General features: G+C 38.7%; 1 protein-coding gene across 1 annotated transcript in view; it reads right to left on the bottom strand.

Moving 5' to 3' along the window:
* Positions 1-18496, bottom strand: part of RP1 (RP1 axonemal microtubule associated) — a gene marked incomplete at both ends in the record, with an annotated part of 177366 nt that overhangs the window by 142151 nt on the left and 16719 nt on the right. The window contains 10 exons of the mRNA XM_084260605.1: positions 1410-1513; positions 2542-2671; positions 2806-2837; positions 2941-3017; positions 4552-4627; positions 5464-5542; positions 6109-6260; positions 11131-11263; positions 14207-14293; positions 16500-16663. Of these exons, the coding sequence (XP_084116731.1) occupies positions 1410-1513; positions 2542-2671; positions 2806-2837; positions 2941-3017; positions 4552-4627; positions 5464-5542; positions 6109-6260; positions 11131-11263; positions 14207-14293; positions 16500-16663 (1034 nt within the window). The remainder of the gene's footprint in view (positions 1-1409; positions 1514-2541; positions 2672-2805; positions 2838-2940; positions 3018-4551; positions 4628-5463; positions 5543-6108; positions 6261-11130; positions 11264-14206; positions 14294-16499; positions 16664-18496) is intronic.

Consider the following 18496-nt stretch of genomic DNA (forward strand, 5'->3'; position numbering starts at 1 on the left):
AAAGAAACAATTACTACAACCCCATTTGCCTACTTGCATGCTGAAAGTGCTGCGAAAGAAAGGCAATAGTAAGACTTTAAAAGCAAGGTGAAACATATAAAAATGGATCAAAACAAATCTGGAATATTTCAGTTGGCTTTTGACAGGCATGTTACTTAGAAAAAGAGATAAAGGAAAAATGAGCATTTAAAAAACAATGCTTAGAATTTATATTACCCAAAAAGAAGAAATAATAGAATCAATCACAGAATCATAAAATAGCGTGGGTTGTAAGAAACCTTTAAAGATCATCTAGACAAAACCCCCTGCAGTGAGCAGGGGCACCTTCAACTAGATCAGGTTGCTCAAAACCCTGTTCAACATGACCTTGAACACTGCCAGGGAAGGATCACTTAACACCTCTGTGAGCAACCTGTTCCTATGTTTTGCCATACACATCATAATTATTTTTTCCTTATGTGTAGTCTAAATCCACCCTCTTTTAGTTTAAAACCATTATGCCTTGACCTATAGCAACAAGCACTACAAAAAGGTCTGTCCTCATCTTTCTTATAACTCCCCCTTTAAGAATTGAAAGGCCACAACGATGTCTCCCTGGAACCTTATCTTCTCCAGGCTGAACAAGCCCAACTATCTCAGCCTGTCTTCATCGGAGAGGTGCTGCATCCCTCTGATCATCATCATGACTCTCCTCTGGACTCACTCTAAGAGCTCCATGTTTATGTTGAGGTCCCCCAGAGCTGGACACAGTACTCCAGAGGGGTCTCACAAGAGCAGGGTAAAGGGGCAGAATCACCTCTCTCAATCTGATGGCCGCACTTCTGTTGATGTAGCCCAGGATACAGTTGACTTTCTGGGCTGTGACCATACATTGCCAGCTCATATCTGGCTTTTCACCCACCAGTATCCTCAATTCCTTCTTTAAGGGTCTGATCTTAAGCTCTTCATCTCCCTGCCTATATTGATACCTGATCCATGTGCAGGATGTTGTACTTGGCCTTGTTGAACCTCATGAGGTTCACATGGACCCACTTCTTGACCTTGTCCAGGTCCCTCTGGATGGCATCTCATCCCATTCCTGAGGTGTGTCAATAAGATATGAGGACATTCCAGGTACCTTGTCAACATGTAACAAGCCAATACAAATTACAGCTTGGAATGTCCCGCTATTCCTGCATTTAGTCTATTAAAAAATCCTACCAAAGGATAAAAAGTGAACTGTGATAAAACAGACAAAGGCCTATGTTTAAATTTGCCTATTAATTAGCAGCTTCCTGGGTTCAGTTCTGCAATTCTTAGCTCTTTATCTGACTGGAAGCACAATTATTAGACAGACTGAAAACAGCATTATTTTTAATCATACAATGAAATATAATTATGCATCAGAAATCAGTAGCAGCATTTCCTACCTTTCCAATTACGTGGCCATTGACTAGAGCAAGAGCAAGACGTGACATCTGATGACTGCTGAATATATATGCATTTCTTCCTTTGATATTTACATCAAAAAGACCTAAGAGTTAAATTTTTTAAATGTTAGAAGCATAAGAGTATATTAATTCATATTTGGATGTAATTACAATCAATGATTTCTCATTTTCAAGGGAAAAGAATGAATCAAGTGTTTAACTCAACAGTTTGACCTCTCTGATCAATGAATTCCCTCATTCCTTCAGGAAAAGGCATCTGGAGACTACAGTGTACTTCACTGTCTTGAGAAGAAAAACCTCAAGAAAAAGCTCAAGGAAAAAATTCTTTTGATCAGCATATATGTTTTACAAGAAAATCCATAGAAAGGAGCTGAGGGCTCCAACTCCAGTGTAATGAACTGGGCTATAGCAGTGAATTGGCATGGTAAGTAACAGACCATGTTAGGGAACATAAAGCTCTCAGATAGGAAAAGAGAATTCATTTTCTCTGTATCCATATTAGAATTTGCAAGACAAATCTTGCAGCATAGCTCATGACTTCCAAAATTTTAAATATGGCCAATTTTCCAAACAATTACCTCTTATAGCTACAAAAAACTGATAAAAGCTAGCAGTGCCATTCTTATTGTTCCCAGCAGCAACAGCAGATTTGTTGAACAACTGTTATACCAGTACATTATGTTGCCCATTTGTAAGGTGCAGCTGTCTCTGGAGGACTCCCCTATATATGTAGATGCACTTCCTACTCATGAACTATACCTGGAAATTTGAATTTGTTATCTTAGATGGATCTAGTTAGAGAAGATTGTAGTTGTCCTTGCTATGGCAGTTCTGTGGGAGCATTAAACTGCAGGTAACGAGAATTTTCTATGTGGTAAGCGAAAGCCAGGGACAAGATTCCATATGAGAGGTTTTTTGTGCTTTATATGTAAACCAAGCAAAGATTTTCTGAGTTCTTATAGCTATTAATACACATAAATATTTACATAAGAAAAATGTTTATTATAATTATCTACTCCTATTCATTACAGGAACCTCTATATGAGATCAGTGAACTAAAAAGTCTCCCTTTTCTCCTCTTATGGATACATCCATATGAAAAATACTTTACCATATTTATTTTTCTTGTCACCAAGAGCATCAACGCTGCTATCTGGACTGAGACAAATGAAGCCCTGGGTGATCCTGTTGTAAAACTGAAGCGTATTGCCTTCCTGAAATTTCCACTTCTCAGCAGCCCACTAGTTTTGTAAACAACAAGCAGAAAAGGCTTATGAGAAGATGATACATGGGAATCTGACATACATGAGAACAACTGACCTGATTTCACTCAAAGTATAATTTGAATGGCTTAGGTAAAAATGTACATTCTTACAGTTTCCTCCCTCTTGAGTTCCAGCTCTTGTCCTGTATAGATAAAAACGGGTAATTAATTTAGAGATCATCGTCATTCCATTTGACACAGCTGCAGTGCCGCTGGGTTCTCCCCCACACACCAATTCTTACTTACTCCCTGGAAACGTGCTGGTGTCTGTCACAGCCAGTTCTCTAGCAATACTGCCATCATCCTGCCCCTGGTCCAGCCACCTAAGAACCAGAACCCATTTCAGTAATATAACCTTGATTGGCAACTCCCACAATGGTGTGTACGTGGTATTTGCATACTGATAGTTCCTGTTGCATTTATTAAAGTCTCAAGGCTGACAAACAGCTACACAAAAACGCAACTTTAGTGAAAAGACAGTGACTGTAGCAAAAATGGCTTCGTTTGTTCTTGATGCAACTTATAAATACACACACTCCTGGACTAAGGAGCCTAAGCCAATTGTTACAAATCACAGAACTCATTCCCAGATCGATAACAAAAGGTGCAGTGGTCATGATGTTTGCTCTTCCTGTCTGCAAGGAGGCTACAGAAGGATGGAAATTGTTCTATGCCCTGAAAATCCCTATACAAGGAGGCAAATCCATCACAGGCAGTGATTTCACCATGCCTGGACTATACCATTGTGACTGCTCCACATCTACTTGCGTAAGTTAAGTCTAACTCCATTTAAGTCAAAAGGATTCACAAACTGTGGGAACAAGATCAGCAGCATGGCGTTGGGCTCTAAAAATAACTAGCACATACCCTGTATTTTTCTGCCTGAAATGGATTTGAACTGTCCCTAAATTATGTATGAAGCTAGCATTATAGATCTCTTCATAGCAGTTCATCTCATCTAGAATACAGAATCAAAATTAGGTCAGGCAAGGCTGAGGTGCTGTATCTGATAGGCAGAAAGCCCTTACTCACACATAAATCAGTTTCAGTGTGCACATCGCTCACTCCGAGCTGTCTCAGGCAGTTATTTATTCACTCAGAGAAGTGAGAGGAGGAAATAGAATCGAGGTGCCACCGGCAAGCTGCAGCTAGATTCATACGTGACTGGACTTTACCAGTCCTAATATTTGCACTGATCTTTAACAATTATAATTTTTCCATAAGGTGTTGAGAATTAATAAAATTACAAACGAGCTATAGAACAGGATATTGAGAGCAGCTTCATCTGCAGGGAAAGAGGCAGGGAGGTTAGGATTGCTTCAAATTCCGTTGCAGCTCAAGTGATGGACTGCAAGGCAAATGAGAAAAAGAGGTGTGGTTGGGTAGCTGTGCTTGTGATTGCCATTTCACAAGGTATTAAAGCCTGATCCTGAGCTCATGGAACCTCAAGTTAATCTCCATACTAACTTCAGTAAAGTAGGATCAGGCTGCTAAAGAAACAGTAACCTACTCTTCCAAAAAGCCTTGCATTGGATGACATGGAAGAATGAGTGGACTTGCTGGTTTCAGATCCCAGGTGTTGGTTGGATATGAGGAATGTGTCAAAAAAAGCACCTCTTCAATAGTTTGCAAGGCACAAGAATGGCAAGTTCCCAGGCAGAACTTTGTATTTGAGTTTCATTACTTCAAATGCACCAGATTTAGGGCACGTGAAACTCAGAGGAGTGTAAGAAGAATCAGACCATTTCATCTCACATTTTAGGAAACATGTAATTCCCTTGGCAGGACATTTCAGAAGAAAAACTGTGTGTAATTACAAATTCATTAAAAACCTAGCTCAAATGAAATACCACCAACCTGTGACAGAGAAAAATATAATCCAAGTCTGTTACAGGATCCTTGATCACAACTTTGTCCAGAAACCAGCCATTTCCTTAGAATAAATTTAAGGAGGAGAAAAAAAAGTTAATGTGAGGCAGATTCAATGAATTCTGACTTCCTATGGCTTTTTCTCTTCTACTGGAACTGCAAAATCTGCAGCTCCACTGGCAGATTTTTAGAGTCAAAGCTGCCCTGATGGCTGGAGACAAGACCTGTACTAGGTACTGTACAGCTTGTTTATGGGCTGTCTATCTTCCAAGGCCCTGAGTGTTGCACATCCCCCCTTCATTTAACATATTCATTGCACAAGACTTGTTTTGCCAATCAAAATATCAACTAGCTAGCAGGCTATCGTGGCTCAAAATAAGTTACTATGTTTTATAATATTTAGGCCCAAGAGTTTGAAAACACAATCTTCCCTCATTAATTGGGTGTCTAATGACAAGATAGTGTAGCCAAAATCTCCAACTGCATCTTTACAGTGTAACTGATAATACTAATTGACCTAAAATTATAATAGCGGGTTTTATCTATAGCACAGACTGCATAAGACACATTCAGTGCCTCAGCATGCCGACACTCCCCCTCTTCAGTTTTTCCATAGGGATTAGTCAAAAATGTCAGAACGTGAGCAGATGGTGCCCTTAACGTAATGGTTGAGAGTCTAGTGAAAGTAAACACAAAATATTTGAAATCTGTGACGAAACAATAAGGTAACTGTGACACTTGAACAGTATTCCTAGAAGCCTTTGTCTTTCACTTCTGAAATATTTTCACATATAATAATATAACTATAAATAAAATATAATTTACATGCAGTTTATCTATAATAATATGTATAACAACTTTGCAAGCAATATTCAGTGACTATGGAGAGGAATTTCTGACCTGGTCCAAGACCACTGTGTCCTATAACAATCTTGTACAAATGTCCAAGGTGTACAGCTTCAACAGCAAAGACGTCAGTCTGTAATCAATCAACAAAATTTCAATAAAATCTAAAAAGCAGAGCATTCTTCAGCTGTGGAATCCCAGAGACCCATAGAACTGTCAAGGTTATCCTCTGAAATATCGTTAAGGATAAGGTGAGAACAAGCCAAGAAAGACAGGTTTCCTAAAATAAACCAAGTCTGATCACTTTGCCAGTGGGAGTAGTTTCATTTGAATGAATGAGATCAAGAGTCAGAAAAAGAGAAACCTGGTGAAAGGTACATTGGCTGAACAATTACAAATTACAACAGATTCCAACATTAGATATGCAGATTTAAAATGTAAATTTCATTTTCTCTTCACCTATTAAATCAAATTTTTAGGAGAATTAAAACCAAAAGTACAGAGGTTACATAAATTCAGAGGTTCTAAATTAAAACTGTATTCTAAAATCATTGACATAACTTTAAGAAACTTTTTTGGCTTAATTATGGAATTTTGGGGAAATATGGTTTTTCTAGTTGCACCTTGCCTGGGATAACCATCCACCTGAGAGAGAAAAGTCAGTCAAACATATCAGAAAATACCCTGCCTAGCACTTACTTGTCCTTTTAAAAATTTCTTGGGTTTCTGAGACCTGAGCAGCTGTCTTGATCCTGTGTCACCTCTTTCTCCATAGACAGAAATATAGACGTCAGCCTCAGTTCCAGCATTCCACAATTCTCCTGTTGTCACACACACTTCATAGAGAGTCACTGACAATAAAAGATGACAACTTTTCATATCACAGGTACCATTACAGTTACAATAACATCCAGTTGTGAATACGTGCCTGTAGAGTCTAAACACATCTCTATCAAAGACAGTTAGAGTATAAAACATTAAAAACACTATTCAATATTAAGTAAAATAATGTATAAATTTGCTTTGATGTTACATTTATGTTTTTTATCCTAGACTGTCACTATGGGGAATGCAAACAGAATTGAACTTTAAATGCACAATAGTAGGGCTTTGTCCTGCAGCATCATTTGAAATCATCATAAAGCTGAAAAGTTAATAACATAAATCCACAATTAGCCTCGCTGTAAGTAGTGAGATCAAAGCTACAAGTAACAAGAGCCATTAATGTTTCAAACATACTGGTTAACCAACCAATCCAAAAACCTAGCACCCTACTTTTAGTTTCAGAATTCATAAAACTACATTGTTTTATTATTTTGCTGATTCATGCAGCAGGATAGTATAGCCTTCCTCTATCACATTCCGTATGGAAATATTTCAATAGCTATAAATTTAGAAGAAGAAAACTAGTACTTAAGTTCAATAAATTGGTTATTTAACAGAAATGGATAATACAAATTAAATTTGAGTCAAAAGCCAATGAAACTGGAATAAATACTATGATACATAAAAATATGCATCAATAGAAAACTGTTGTCATTAAAATGCAGAAGTAGGAATCCTATAAAATTTATAATTAAGATAAAAACATGCAATTATAATCTTCAGTAGAAACACAGGAGAAGCAAAGTTTATGTTCACATACAGCAATGGTATTTCATTAGAAGTGAGATACAGAGAAAAGGGGAAGATAAAAACTCATTTCCTGGTACACAAGGTCTTCCAGATGTAGGTGTCCTTATACTTCTCTGTCTTGCAAGTAGAAAAGAGTTTCTGGACCATTAGTTCCAGAACATCATCAACATTATCATCATTCAATTATCAGTTTCCACTTGGAACACGTTATGAAGCTTGACTGTAACCTTCAGAAGGAGTTTGCTCCCTCATCTCGCTCTTCTGATGGACAAACACCTGCTTTTAAGAACTGATGAAAATTTATTCATGATCAGTCCTTATACTGCAGTTGTGCTTAAGTGGCCTTGCAGTGTTTGCAACTTTTACATTGAAGATTTTTATTATTTTTCATCATTATCTCACATTTATTTACATCTCATTTGCATGCAGGTTACTACACAAACTGTCTTTGAAGATTTTGGTTGGATAACAAATGTAGCTAAAATACTCAGCACTCTGCACAGGTTATTTTAGTGTGCCCACACTGAACGTTTGTGCTAGTTTGCTTCTAGCATCAGAGCTAACTCATTTTGAGATGATGACTGCATACTTCTAAACTCCACTAAACTATTGTACTGTAGCCACATGCTATTAATAAATCCAGCATAGAGACTTAAAATAGCTATCTTGAAAATTCAAGCATTTTACACGATTCTTACACTTCTCTCTACCTCTCCCAAGCCCGGGGATCATCCCAGCTTTATACTAAGTATTTATGAGTATTATAACACTTACAGCATTTATCCCAGGGAATAGCGATTCTCTTAATGGAATGAAGCTGCAGCAGGGGAAATCCTGGTTGGACATGAGGAAAAGACTTTTCCTTGAAAGGGTGGTCGGTCTCTGGAACAGGGACCCCAGGAAAGTGCTTATGGCACCAAGGCTGACAGACGTTAAGGGGTATCTGGACAATACTCTTAGTCATGCTCTAGTTTTGTGTAGTCCTTCAAGAAGCAGGGAGTTGAACTTGATGACCCTTATGGGTCCCTTCCAACTTGAGATATTCTCTAATTCTCTGTTTCTTTCCTTTAGATATTGCATAGCAAAGTGTTCAGAACAGAGATTAAGGGAAGGAATCATATCCTTTACATCTATTTTTGCCTGTAAGTATAGAAGATTACATTTGTAAACATGTCATTCTGAAATTAAAAAGTATTTAATTATTTTCCCCATGCCTATGAATTGCAAGAGATAAAACAAGGAGGTAAAGCACATATCTTTTTTCAGATCAGCTATTATTATTTGGACAAAAGCCAGCCACGTTTAAGGCACAGAAGCTTTTGACAGTCTTTAGTTAGCAGCACAGTCATGTACTATTTTTTCCCAGAGTGCACCTGCCTCGGTTCTCAAAATAGTTTTCATTTAGAAATTGTTAATTAATGCTGTATTTTACCCACATTATTTACCATGCCACCACCTGATTTACTTCCTTCCACAATTTTTTCTTTACAGTACCCACATGAACAGGTACCCCATGAATAGTCTGTGGCGAAGGCAGAGAATTCATTTCTCTAGACCAACAATCCCACGTCTAAGACCACAACAATCTTCTTTATTCCTACAATTCCCTCCTTTGTTAACTTCTGTAAGAAGAAAAGCAAAAGTCTACCAGCCACTAAACACTGTATAACTCTGATTTACCCCCAGAAAGTAGTTCACCATCATATAATTAAAGATTGCATCATAAAGCATGAACAGAAGGGGACAAAAGTAGGATGGTTGAGGATTAAAAAGTCAAATGAATGGTGCCTAGTCCCCCAGCATTAGACTCACAAAGTCTCTGTGTAATACTTCTTAACAGTTTAATTTAGATGTTTTTCCTTTGAATAAAAAAGGCTGTTAAACTGGAATGTGTTTCAGCCTCTTTTTATTCAGAAATCGGTTTTAAAGTGCCTCTCATCATCTCTCTCTCAGATTGAATCCAGACCTCTTCATTGTTCTGTTATCAAACTATCTTCTCTGAAGTTAAAAGCTATGTTCTCTTTTCACTGTCTCATGCAGAAATATAACGTTGGCAAAAAGACAGAGAGGCTGTCTTTCAATTATTAAGTTAGAGATGAAACTGCCTTCTCCAAACCCTGCAGCATGACCCTGCTTATACTGAAGCTGGCAAAAATGCACAGAAGTTCTTTTCTTCCTACTTTGTGTGAGGGAGAAATTGTTAACTACAAAATGCAGATTGAAAGGATGGGTTGAGCATGCTGTTCTACTTAACAAAGCACCAAGATTACTTGATAATAAAAATCTTTACCTCAGAAACAAGGAAACAACTTACTCAAAAAGAAGAGCCTGAAAATTAGAAGATGGGTAAGGTCAGTGTCCCAGAATATTAAGCAAGAGAACATTTGGGGAAGAACAGATGCTGCAAGTACGGGATTGGAGCATATTCAATATAACAAGTTAATGATCATTAATTAACGTTTATTTAAAGGCGGGGGAAAGGCTGTTTGGTTTTTATACAAATGTGCTTTTATGTCCCCCTACACTAATAGCATTAGTCTCCCAACCAAAGAGACCAAATCTATAAGGAAGCAGGCTGACTGCCTTGGAGGCTTTTCATTCCCTCAAGGATATGAAGATCATAACCACTCAAGATCTAAAATTATTGTGGTTAGGGCTGGCCAGCCTCTCTCCACAGCATTTTATGAGCCATTTACAGCTGCTAACTACATCACTGGAGGAAATCTCTCCTTCTATTCTTTTTCCTCTTAAAGGCATATTAATGAGGCACAAACCTGTTTTTCTGCTTTTCTTTTCAGGCTCTAAATCTCAGTGCTCAATCATGTTAAATACAGCTCCTGGCCACCGAGCTCTTTATTACCAGATTGTCTGCCCCACAGTATTTTTCCCACATCCATGGGCTGTTTTCTGGAGTCTTTAATTTCATTTATATCCTCTTCATCTAGCCTGCTCCCACAACAGTTGTTACCACTGAAATGCCCATTACTATTTCAGTTTTGCAAAATCAACACAAAGTACCATAAGCATGTCACCAACCAGTGGCATAGTATTAAACATTCTGAAAAAGGGGGCCCATAGTTTTTAGAGAACTTTGAATAGAAATGTCTCTCATCCAATTAATCTTGTCATCTGCAATTGATATGATTTTGGGGGGAAGGGAAGAAGGAGGGTGTGGGATCTGTCTCAGGTGGAACTTACTCTAGTGAAAGTTCCAGCACAAGTAATACTGGTGATGTTAGGATTTTTACCCCTCTACCATCACATCCTACAGGATGGGAATCTGCCCCAGCATTCTTGCCCCTTTACCCATACCTCTTCTGGGACTCGCTAATATTGTAACATTCCATGGACCAGAAAAGAAAAATGTCATTGGGAGAGAAGGGAAGAGCAAGCACAGACTTTCCACCCCCTTCTGATTGCTGAAACAGAGAGACTATATAGCAACAACACCCAGCATGGGTGACAGGGGTTGGTGTGGGAGAAGAGGACATTGAAACAGCATAACAACATACAATAATTTATTTTATTGCTTGATATTATTTACCATGGAATTAAAATACAATCTTTATGTGAGTAATGGAGTTTTTAACACCTAGAACCTTCTGAAATACTGTTAAAGTTTTGTTTCATAACCAGAAATTAAAAGTATTCTGGAAGCCTGTCTCAGCTACTTATAAGAAAGAAACTAAACCATAGCTGCCACCATAGTTATATTGATGCCATAAACCTCAGTTACTGAAAACTGAATTTGTGATCTGACTCGTGTATGACAGCTTCATGGTAGTTACACATATACAAGGTCTCTTTCCTATTGCCTCTATTTTAAAGCAAACACAAACACTGAAATTCTTATCAAAGAAAGAGTCTTCTGAAGGATCTGTGAAAGTCAAAGCATCAAAGGCTCTCCCATATCCTTTCCAGCGATCTGAACCTTTTACATGAGTCTGCCCAGTAACCACAGGGAAGCAACACAGAAAAAGTGGTGTAGCAGCCAAAAAGTAACAGAGGCCCTGATGAAGAACAATGAACTCGCCTCTATCAGCATCAGTCTGTGGCCTGACTTAGCTGGTGTGGTATTGTGCTTACCTGGAAGGATAGGCTGACCCTGCTGTAAAACAGGAAGCTCCATAGATATTTCCCCATCAGCCTGGTCCAAGGCCAGCCTTCGATGTGCCGGGAAAGAAAACTGCTCCCCTGAGAAAAGGTTCAGCAACTGCACCTAGACAGAGCCAAGAATTGCAATGTAAGCTGCTGATCTCAGTCCAGATAGAACAGGAGGTGAAATGTGTGGGATGATGTCGAAAGCTGTGTAGGTAGAACTCTGTGGCATGACCACAAAGCCATGGGTTTGGAACACGTCTGCTCCCTGGATATAACTGCCCCCAGTCTGACTTTTCACTCAGATTAGAAAGTGCAGGGTGAGAACCACTCAAGTGCAGCCAAGAAACAGGGTTTATCAGCTTGGGCACAGTCCCACAAAATATAGCTATGTTGTTCCAGCTGGTATATCCGTGTGGGCTGGCACTATGTGTCATGGCTTACCAAACGCCACAGCTCTTACTGGGAAGCTTGGCAAGGCTTGCTTCCTTTGACTTATTTTCTTATCAGAACAGGAATTAGAGGAACTGTGTTTTATTTTTTCAACACTGCTCATGCCAGAAATAAACCATGAGAGTGCTAGCCCAAACACCAGTATGCCCCATGCAACTTTTTTCCATGCCCATCTTCTAGCATATAGCAGCAAAAGGACAACAGGCATGCCAGCTGAAGGAAGGAAGGAGGTCTAGTTATTTTGTACTTCAAAGTATTCCTTCGTCAGCACCTTGGAGGCTGCTGTATATTAGAATAGTCCCTGATTATGGAATTTTATACTAGTAGCTACATTAGATTTTGGACCAGCAGAAAGAAGCAAAGACATTTCTACCTGTACTTTCACTCCTGCTCTGTGCTTTGCAGAATTTAATCTCCTTAATTTGCATACTGAAGAAATTCAGAATTACTGGAAACATTTTAATCTATTTTACTGCTTGGATTCTAAAATTTAAAGAAAGAGATTCATCTTGTGTGAAAAAAACTGGCACATCTCAGCCTGGCAACATCTACTGATGGATCTTGAAAAAAAAGGGAGCTTGGATTAGGGAAGTAGCAACTTTATGGATTTTCTCAGACCTGACACCATCTCAGATAGATGCAAAAAACAGAGGATACTGCTGCCTACCTACCAGAAAACCTCTGCAGTTGTAAAGCACACTCTCTTAGGATCTTCCAGAAAAAAAAGTAGATTTCCCAAAGAACAATGATGTTAATCATATGACGAGCCCACTCTAGGTTGTTTCTCTCCCATAAAGTCTAGAAATCAGTGGCAATACTCCTTTGGCTATCTACCAGACAAAATGCTGGGTTACTTGTAAAGTGTATTTGGCTAAATGTATTCCTTCTCTTTGACTTTCTGCCTGAAGTTGCAAAGAGGAAATGATTTAAGCACAGCTGATGAGTCACTCCCTAAAAACTGTGTCTGATTGACTGAGATTTGGAAGGTGGACAATTAAAATTTGAAGGCAATAATCAATGGAACACACTGAGGTAGTGAATATTTTACTATTGATTTCAATTAATATATCCTATCTGGGAAATGAGAAGTGGAATAATAACTTATTTTGCTTTCCTGTTTTTTCACCCAGAATTCTTCAATCACTCACTTTAAATGGGTGTTGTATACAAAGCAGGTGGTACAGCCTCTATTCACAGAGGATAATGTACATGAAACCCACAAAAGCCCATGTGTTGAGTCAGATTTTATGATAACCAAACCTTCTGATGCCAAGATCCATCATACAAATGAACTTTTTCCACAAGAGAAAATCCACTGTTCTCTTCTAGCTTCCCAGTTCAGATACACTTTATAAATCGCTGGTAACCTGTTCCTCTCTCTCACAGGACAAACCTATGAGGCATTTTCCACCCGTTCACTGCTTACACACACACATTTATGAAAAGAAAAAATATCAAGGAACAGAAGGAAAAAAGTATCTTAAATTATATTCTGACTCCAGCATTTCCTAAAACACAGCTGGAAAAAAAAATAGCTAGACTTTATAATCAGGAAATGCTCTCCTGAGTTGGAAGAAATATAATCTCTGTATTTCTAACATGAAGCCTCTGAGAGTGATACTACCAGTGACACAGTGTTTCAGTATAGACATGCATTGTGGGGTATAAACTCACAGGATCTTGCATAAACTTCAGTCAACGCTGCCCAGAGCTTACTTAGTTTTCTTTCTTAGCTTTAGTCCCAGATGAAAACAACTAGTTAAAGTATCAAATAGCCACAGGGTTTGAACATTGATCAGTGAATATTTAACCTCAGTGGACACTTTGCATTAGATAGATCTAGGAATACCCTGAAGTATGATTATAACAAAGCGTTTACCAGCAGCTTCTGAAGCCCGTCATAACCAAAGGATAAAAAATTCTGGCACATAGAGGGAAAAGTTGCAGGCATGTGTAGCACATAATTGGCATCCATAGTACATCACTGATGTTAAGAAGGATAAAAGCCAGATCCTTTCATTCCCAGTCCAGAAACCTATATATTGAGCTTCATGACTGAAATTTAGAACAGGGCTATCTGATTTTTCTCTGCTTTATTATCTTTGCTTTACCTGCACTAAGATCTTTATGAATAAGGAGGAAAAAGGACTTGATATTGTCTTTTTCTCCTCAGAGAAAGAACTAGAAATATTTGCAATGTAGCTCTGGTGCTGCACTTAAGAACACAGCACAAGCCACAGATTTGAGGAGGACTAGGCTAGGTTGAGTTCAATGACTTTTCTGGGTTTCAGCAAACACCAGACATGCTGTAGCATACAAAGATTGTAGAAGACTCAGACTACACCACTTTCTTGCTGCCCAGTCACACATTTTTAAAGAAACATCATGTACAGCTTTCACTAAACTGCAAAGAAGCAGACAAGCATGTCACTGCAAATTGGCTTTAATTCCACACAAAAACAATCCTCCATAAATAATGTCTTAAACGAAATGGTGAGCGTTTAATGATGCTAATATACCTATCCCAGGGATTTTTTTCTGACATGTATTTTGACTCCCCTGTCACAGTGCCTGATTTTGGAAAGATAAAAAGCTTTCTCGCTGCTTTTACCTCTTTACAGTGCCAGGCAGGGGAGTTTCCTGTATTCGTATGTCCTATGCGGATTTTGTAGAGTTGTCCTATGTTTCCAGTATTAACCTGTAAAAGAAATGCAGGTGTTGAAGTGTAGACCATTTGTTAAAAGGAAAAGTCACGACACAGAAATTAATTCAGTAACTGTCAGGTGACGTTTTTGTTTAGAGGAACTAAACATTCTGATGTTTAAGCAAATGTTTAAAAAATGTTTTGCTCTGGATAATCATTAAAAGCTTGGTTCTTTGGAAGAACAACCTTCAAAACCTTGTTGGCCTGCTAACCCCACTCAAATGGGTTTGGGATGCTGTTGGAGCTATTTTGTTCCTCACTGAGTATTGGTGTCATGATGAATGGAGAGTGTATGACCAGATCCCTAATGACAAGCAATGGGACAAGAGGAAATGGCGTCAAGTTACTCTAGGGGAGGTTTAGATTGGATATTAGGAAAAACTTCTTCACGGACAGGGCTGTTAGTCACTGGAATGGGCTGCCCAGAGAAGAGGTGGATTCTCCATTCCTGGAGGTATTTAAAAGACGATTAGATGTGGTGCTGAGGGACATGGTTTAGTGGCGGTTGGCAGGTTAGGGTGGTTGTTTGACTTGGTGATCTAAAGGGTCCCTTCCAACCAAGGCAATTCTATGATTCTTTACCACAATTCTACATGTGACTAAAAAGCATGACCATCTTGACCCTAAAACTAGTTCAGTTTAACATCCATACTACTACTACAAAATGATTTAGCTCTCCCAAACACCTCTCACATACCTCTGAGTTCTTCCCTACCCCTCCAGGAGGGTATGCCTTACAATTCCAAAAACAGTTGTTTTCAGCTCTGATGTTTCTTTTTTTACAAATTATTTCAATGAAATAAACTTAAAAAGCTGTATTTTTGGACAGGCTGGATGAGTGTGTCCAGTACAGATAAGAGGGTGCTGAGGGAATAGCTTCATGCGAAGGTTATTGAAACAACCAGTTATGAACTTAAGCATAGAAATAGAGAGCTTATCTTCAAGGAACTGGAAACACACCATGAGTGTCTTCCTACCTTGCTGTATTTTTTTTCCTTATTAAGTAGTCTGTATTTGCTGTTCTTATGTTGTCCTCTGTAGAATACATTTTTGTGTTTCCATTCAGTGTAGAGGTGTGTGTGAACTGAACTTCTCTGAACTCAGCATTATAAACAATAGACAGAGCAGCGAGGACAGACCAGAGTTGACTGAGACCATACAGCACAAGAAGAGAAGCACAAGAAAAGAAGCTTTTCTCTTCCTATATGTTTCAGAATAATTGTATTCAGTGCTATAGACACTCACTTAAGAGGGGAATCCTAGGTGCCAAACCAGGGACTGCTTCCAAATTTTGCATTTAAAAGTCATTGGAGTGGAAATTAAGTGCAATAAGAGGAACAGAAAACAGAGCCAACAACATATATTATGACAAGAGTATTTTCTTTCTTTGTCTGTCAGGCACCTATCTACTCTTTTCATACTTACATTTGGTGTTTTTTTGATATCACAGCTGAAAGAACAACACTCTATCAGAGATGCTGGATTCTTCTGAGAAAAACTAAGAGGCTAAAGAGAGCTAAGAACTGCATTTCCAATATCCCAAAGAGCTACAAGACTACTTTGAAAAAGACAAACTCCTCATCAATGTTGTCATTAAATACCTTTTCTCAGAAGGGTACTTTTTATGCTGGATACTAACATTTGAATCACCTGTTTGTTACATGGCTCTATAGGTAACACCTGCCACAGTCACTCACTGACTTAAGCTATGCAGTTTTTGATAAGAGACCTAGTCTACCTTACTTAAATCTAGGGGAGAAATTTTCCTGTGTAACTGGAAGCAGAAGCAGCTTCAGATAGAAAGGCTTTATTACAGATTAAAAAAAATGCCATTATTTAAATAAAGCAGTAGGTATTTTTAAAAGTTAAAATTTACTAATTATTAATTTTCTATATTACAGCCCCATTTCAAGTTTAAAGAATAAACAAGACTGTTGTTCTACATTTCTTGGAATTTTTTTGTGTGCTGTGTAAATTAACCAGTAGCTCTAAAACAGACAAGAAATACGTTGGATCAAATCAGCTTTGGACAGGTGAGTGGGAAAGGGACCTGAATTTAGTTCTACATTGAAGTCCTGTTTTTTGTTTCCAGATATGTGTACCATACAAAAAAATATTGTCTTTTCATCAAATAGATTTTGAAATGTCATACAATCTGGCTGGGTACAAGAGGGCAACACAATGAATATATATTACTTACTGTGAAGATGTCTTCATTGCCTCTCTGAAATAGTTTTCCCTTCTCTCCATCAAGAAAAATAGGCCCTGAACTGCCACGATCCCCATACAGTGTAATATAAACCTTTGAGCTTGTTCCTGCAGATGGCATATCACTGGTGAGGACTGACACTTTCCATTTCCTAGCTATCAAAAGATAAAAAGACTTACTGCATTACTTAAACTCTAGATTCTTAAGCAAAATGCATTTCAGTAATCAAAATTCTAAATAATGTCATGTCAATGAATACAGAAATACCTACTTCACAAAATTACAGCTGGCAAATATTGAGTTTGCCGTGTTGGGCATGTAGAATCAAGAAATGTCAGGTTGTATTCACATCAAATTTGTACGAAAATAGATCACTTTTCAAACACACTTTTGAAATATTGTATTAAATTGTATTAAATATGGCTTGCTGTTTACTTAGGCTACATCAGCTCTGCCTAATGCAGTGCTGCATAATGACAGCCACGTAGGCTCTCAGCAAGCTAGCTCTGGAATTACAAACTCATCACTTCAAGCATTAGCATCTCTCAAAGCAAATTAGCTCTGCTGAGAGAGACGTCTTTAAGAGAGGATCTGTATCTCTGCAGAGATGGGCTGACCTCCCTGTGATGGGCTACACAGATGTAACAACTTGTTTGGAATCCACTGAAGGATTACAAACATGTTCTTGCCTTGCAGTGTTGGCATTATACCCTGAGACCAATACTTTTTCCATGGTTCAACTTCATGATTATTAAAACAAAGTACACGGCTTTAGGCTTTGGCTTTGTGGAAGCTGAGAGTCAATGACATGGAATTAAGTGAAATGATATCACTGAGGGATGGCTGATAACAGGAAGGAATATTAAGAAAACACTTTTACTCCCTATCATAGAATAGAACCACAGACTGGTTTGGTTTGGAAGAGACCTCAAAGCCCATCTAGGTCCAACCTCCCTGTCGTGAGCAGGGACACTCCCTACTAGACCAGGTTACCCAAAGCCCCATCCAACCTGGCCTTGAACACTGCCAGGAAGAGAGCAGCCACAGCTTCTCTGGGCAAGCTGTGCCAGGACCTTGCCACCATCACAGTAAAGTATTTCTTTTTTAGCCTAAATCTACTCTTTCAGTTTCAAAACCATTACACTTTGCCCTACAGCAGCAGGCACTACTAAAAAGTCTGTCTCCATCTTTCCTGTTAGGCCCCTCTAGGTACTGGAAGATTGCTATAAGGTCTCCCTGGAGCCTTCTCCAGGATGAACAAGCCCAACTCTCTCAGTCTGCCTTCATAGGTGGGGTGGTCTGGGACACTCACTCCATCAGCCCCATGTCTTCTGCTGAGCACCCCAGAACTGGCTGCAGTACTTTAGGTGGGGCCTCACAAGAGCAGAGTAGAGGGGCAGAATCACCTCCTTTGACAATATTTCTAATTAGCTGATACCCATCTCAAATATTATATATTTAAGCACCTCCCAAGGTTGCTAAGATCGTTTTCCACCCCTGATTAATATCACTGCTTCTTAAAAGAGGACTTCTTTTAAAGTGCAGCAGCAGTAATAAAAGGGCCTTACTGACTACAGAAGTCCCCTACCATCTAATGAGTCTTCTCAGTTACACGTTTTACCTGTATTACTGACTTTTCCCTCCATCACGGTATCTGTGATCCTGTCTCCTCTGGCCAAAACACTAAGAAATAATATAGCAATGATGAGTGAGTTCATCATGACCTGATGAATTTAGTATTTATTGACTATTTGAGATAGTCAGTTGTGTCTTAAACCCCAGGCAATAAGCTATCCTGCAGTTCTGTCGTGAGATTCAGCAAAACCACTTTTGTTTTGAGTGTCACTCAGTATTTTCAGTGCTAGCCATGGGCGTTTTCTTAAAGGAATCAGTGGATGTAGATCATGACATACACAGAATTAGGCTGCAGCAGAATATTATTTGAGCACTAGTGAAACCAACTATTTGAGGAATATGTACTTAGTTTC

Source organism: Gallinula chloropus (genome assembly GCF_964237585.1).
Source record: "Gallinula chloropus genome assembly, chromosome: 2".
Lineage (NCBI taxonomy): Eukaryota > Metazoa > Chordata > Aves > Gruiformes > Rallidae > Gallinula > Gallinula chloropus.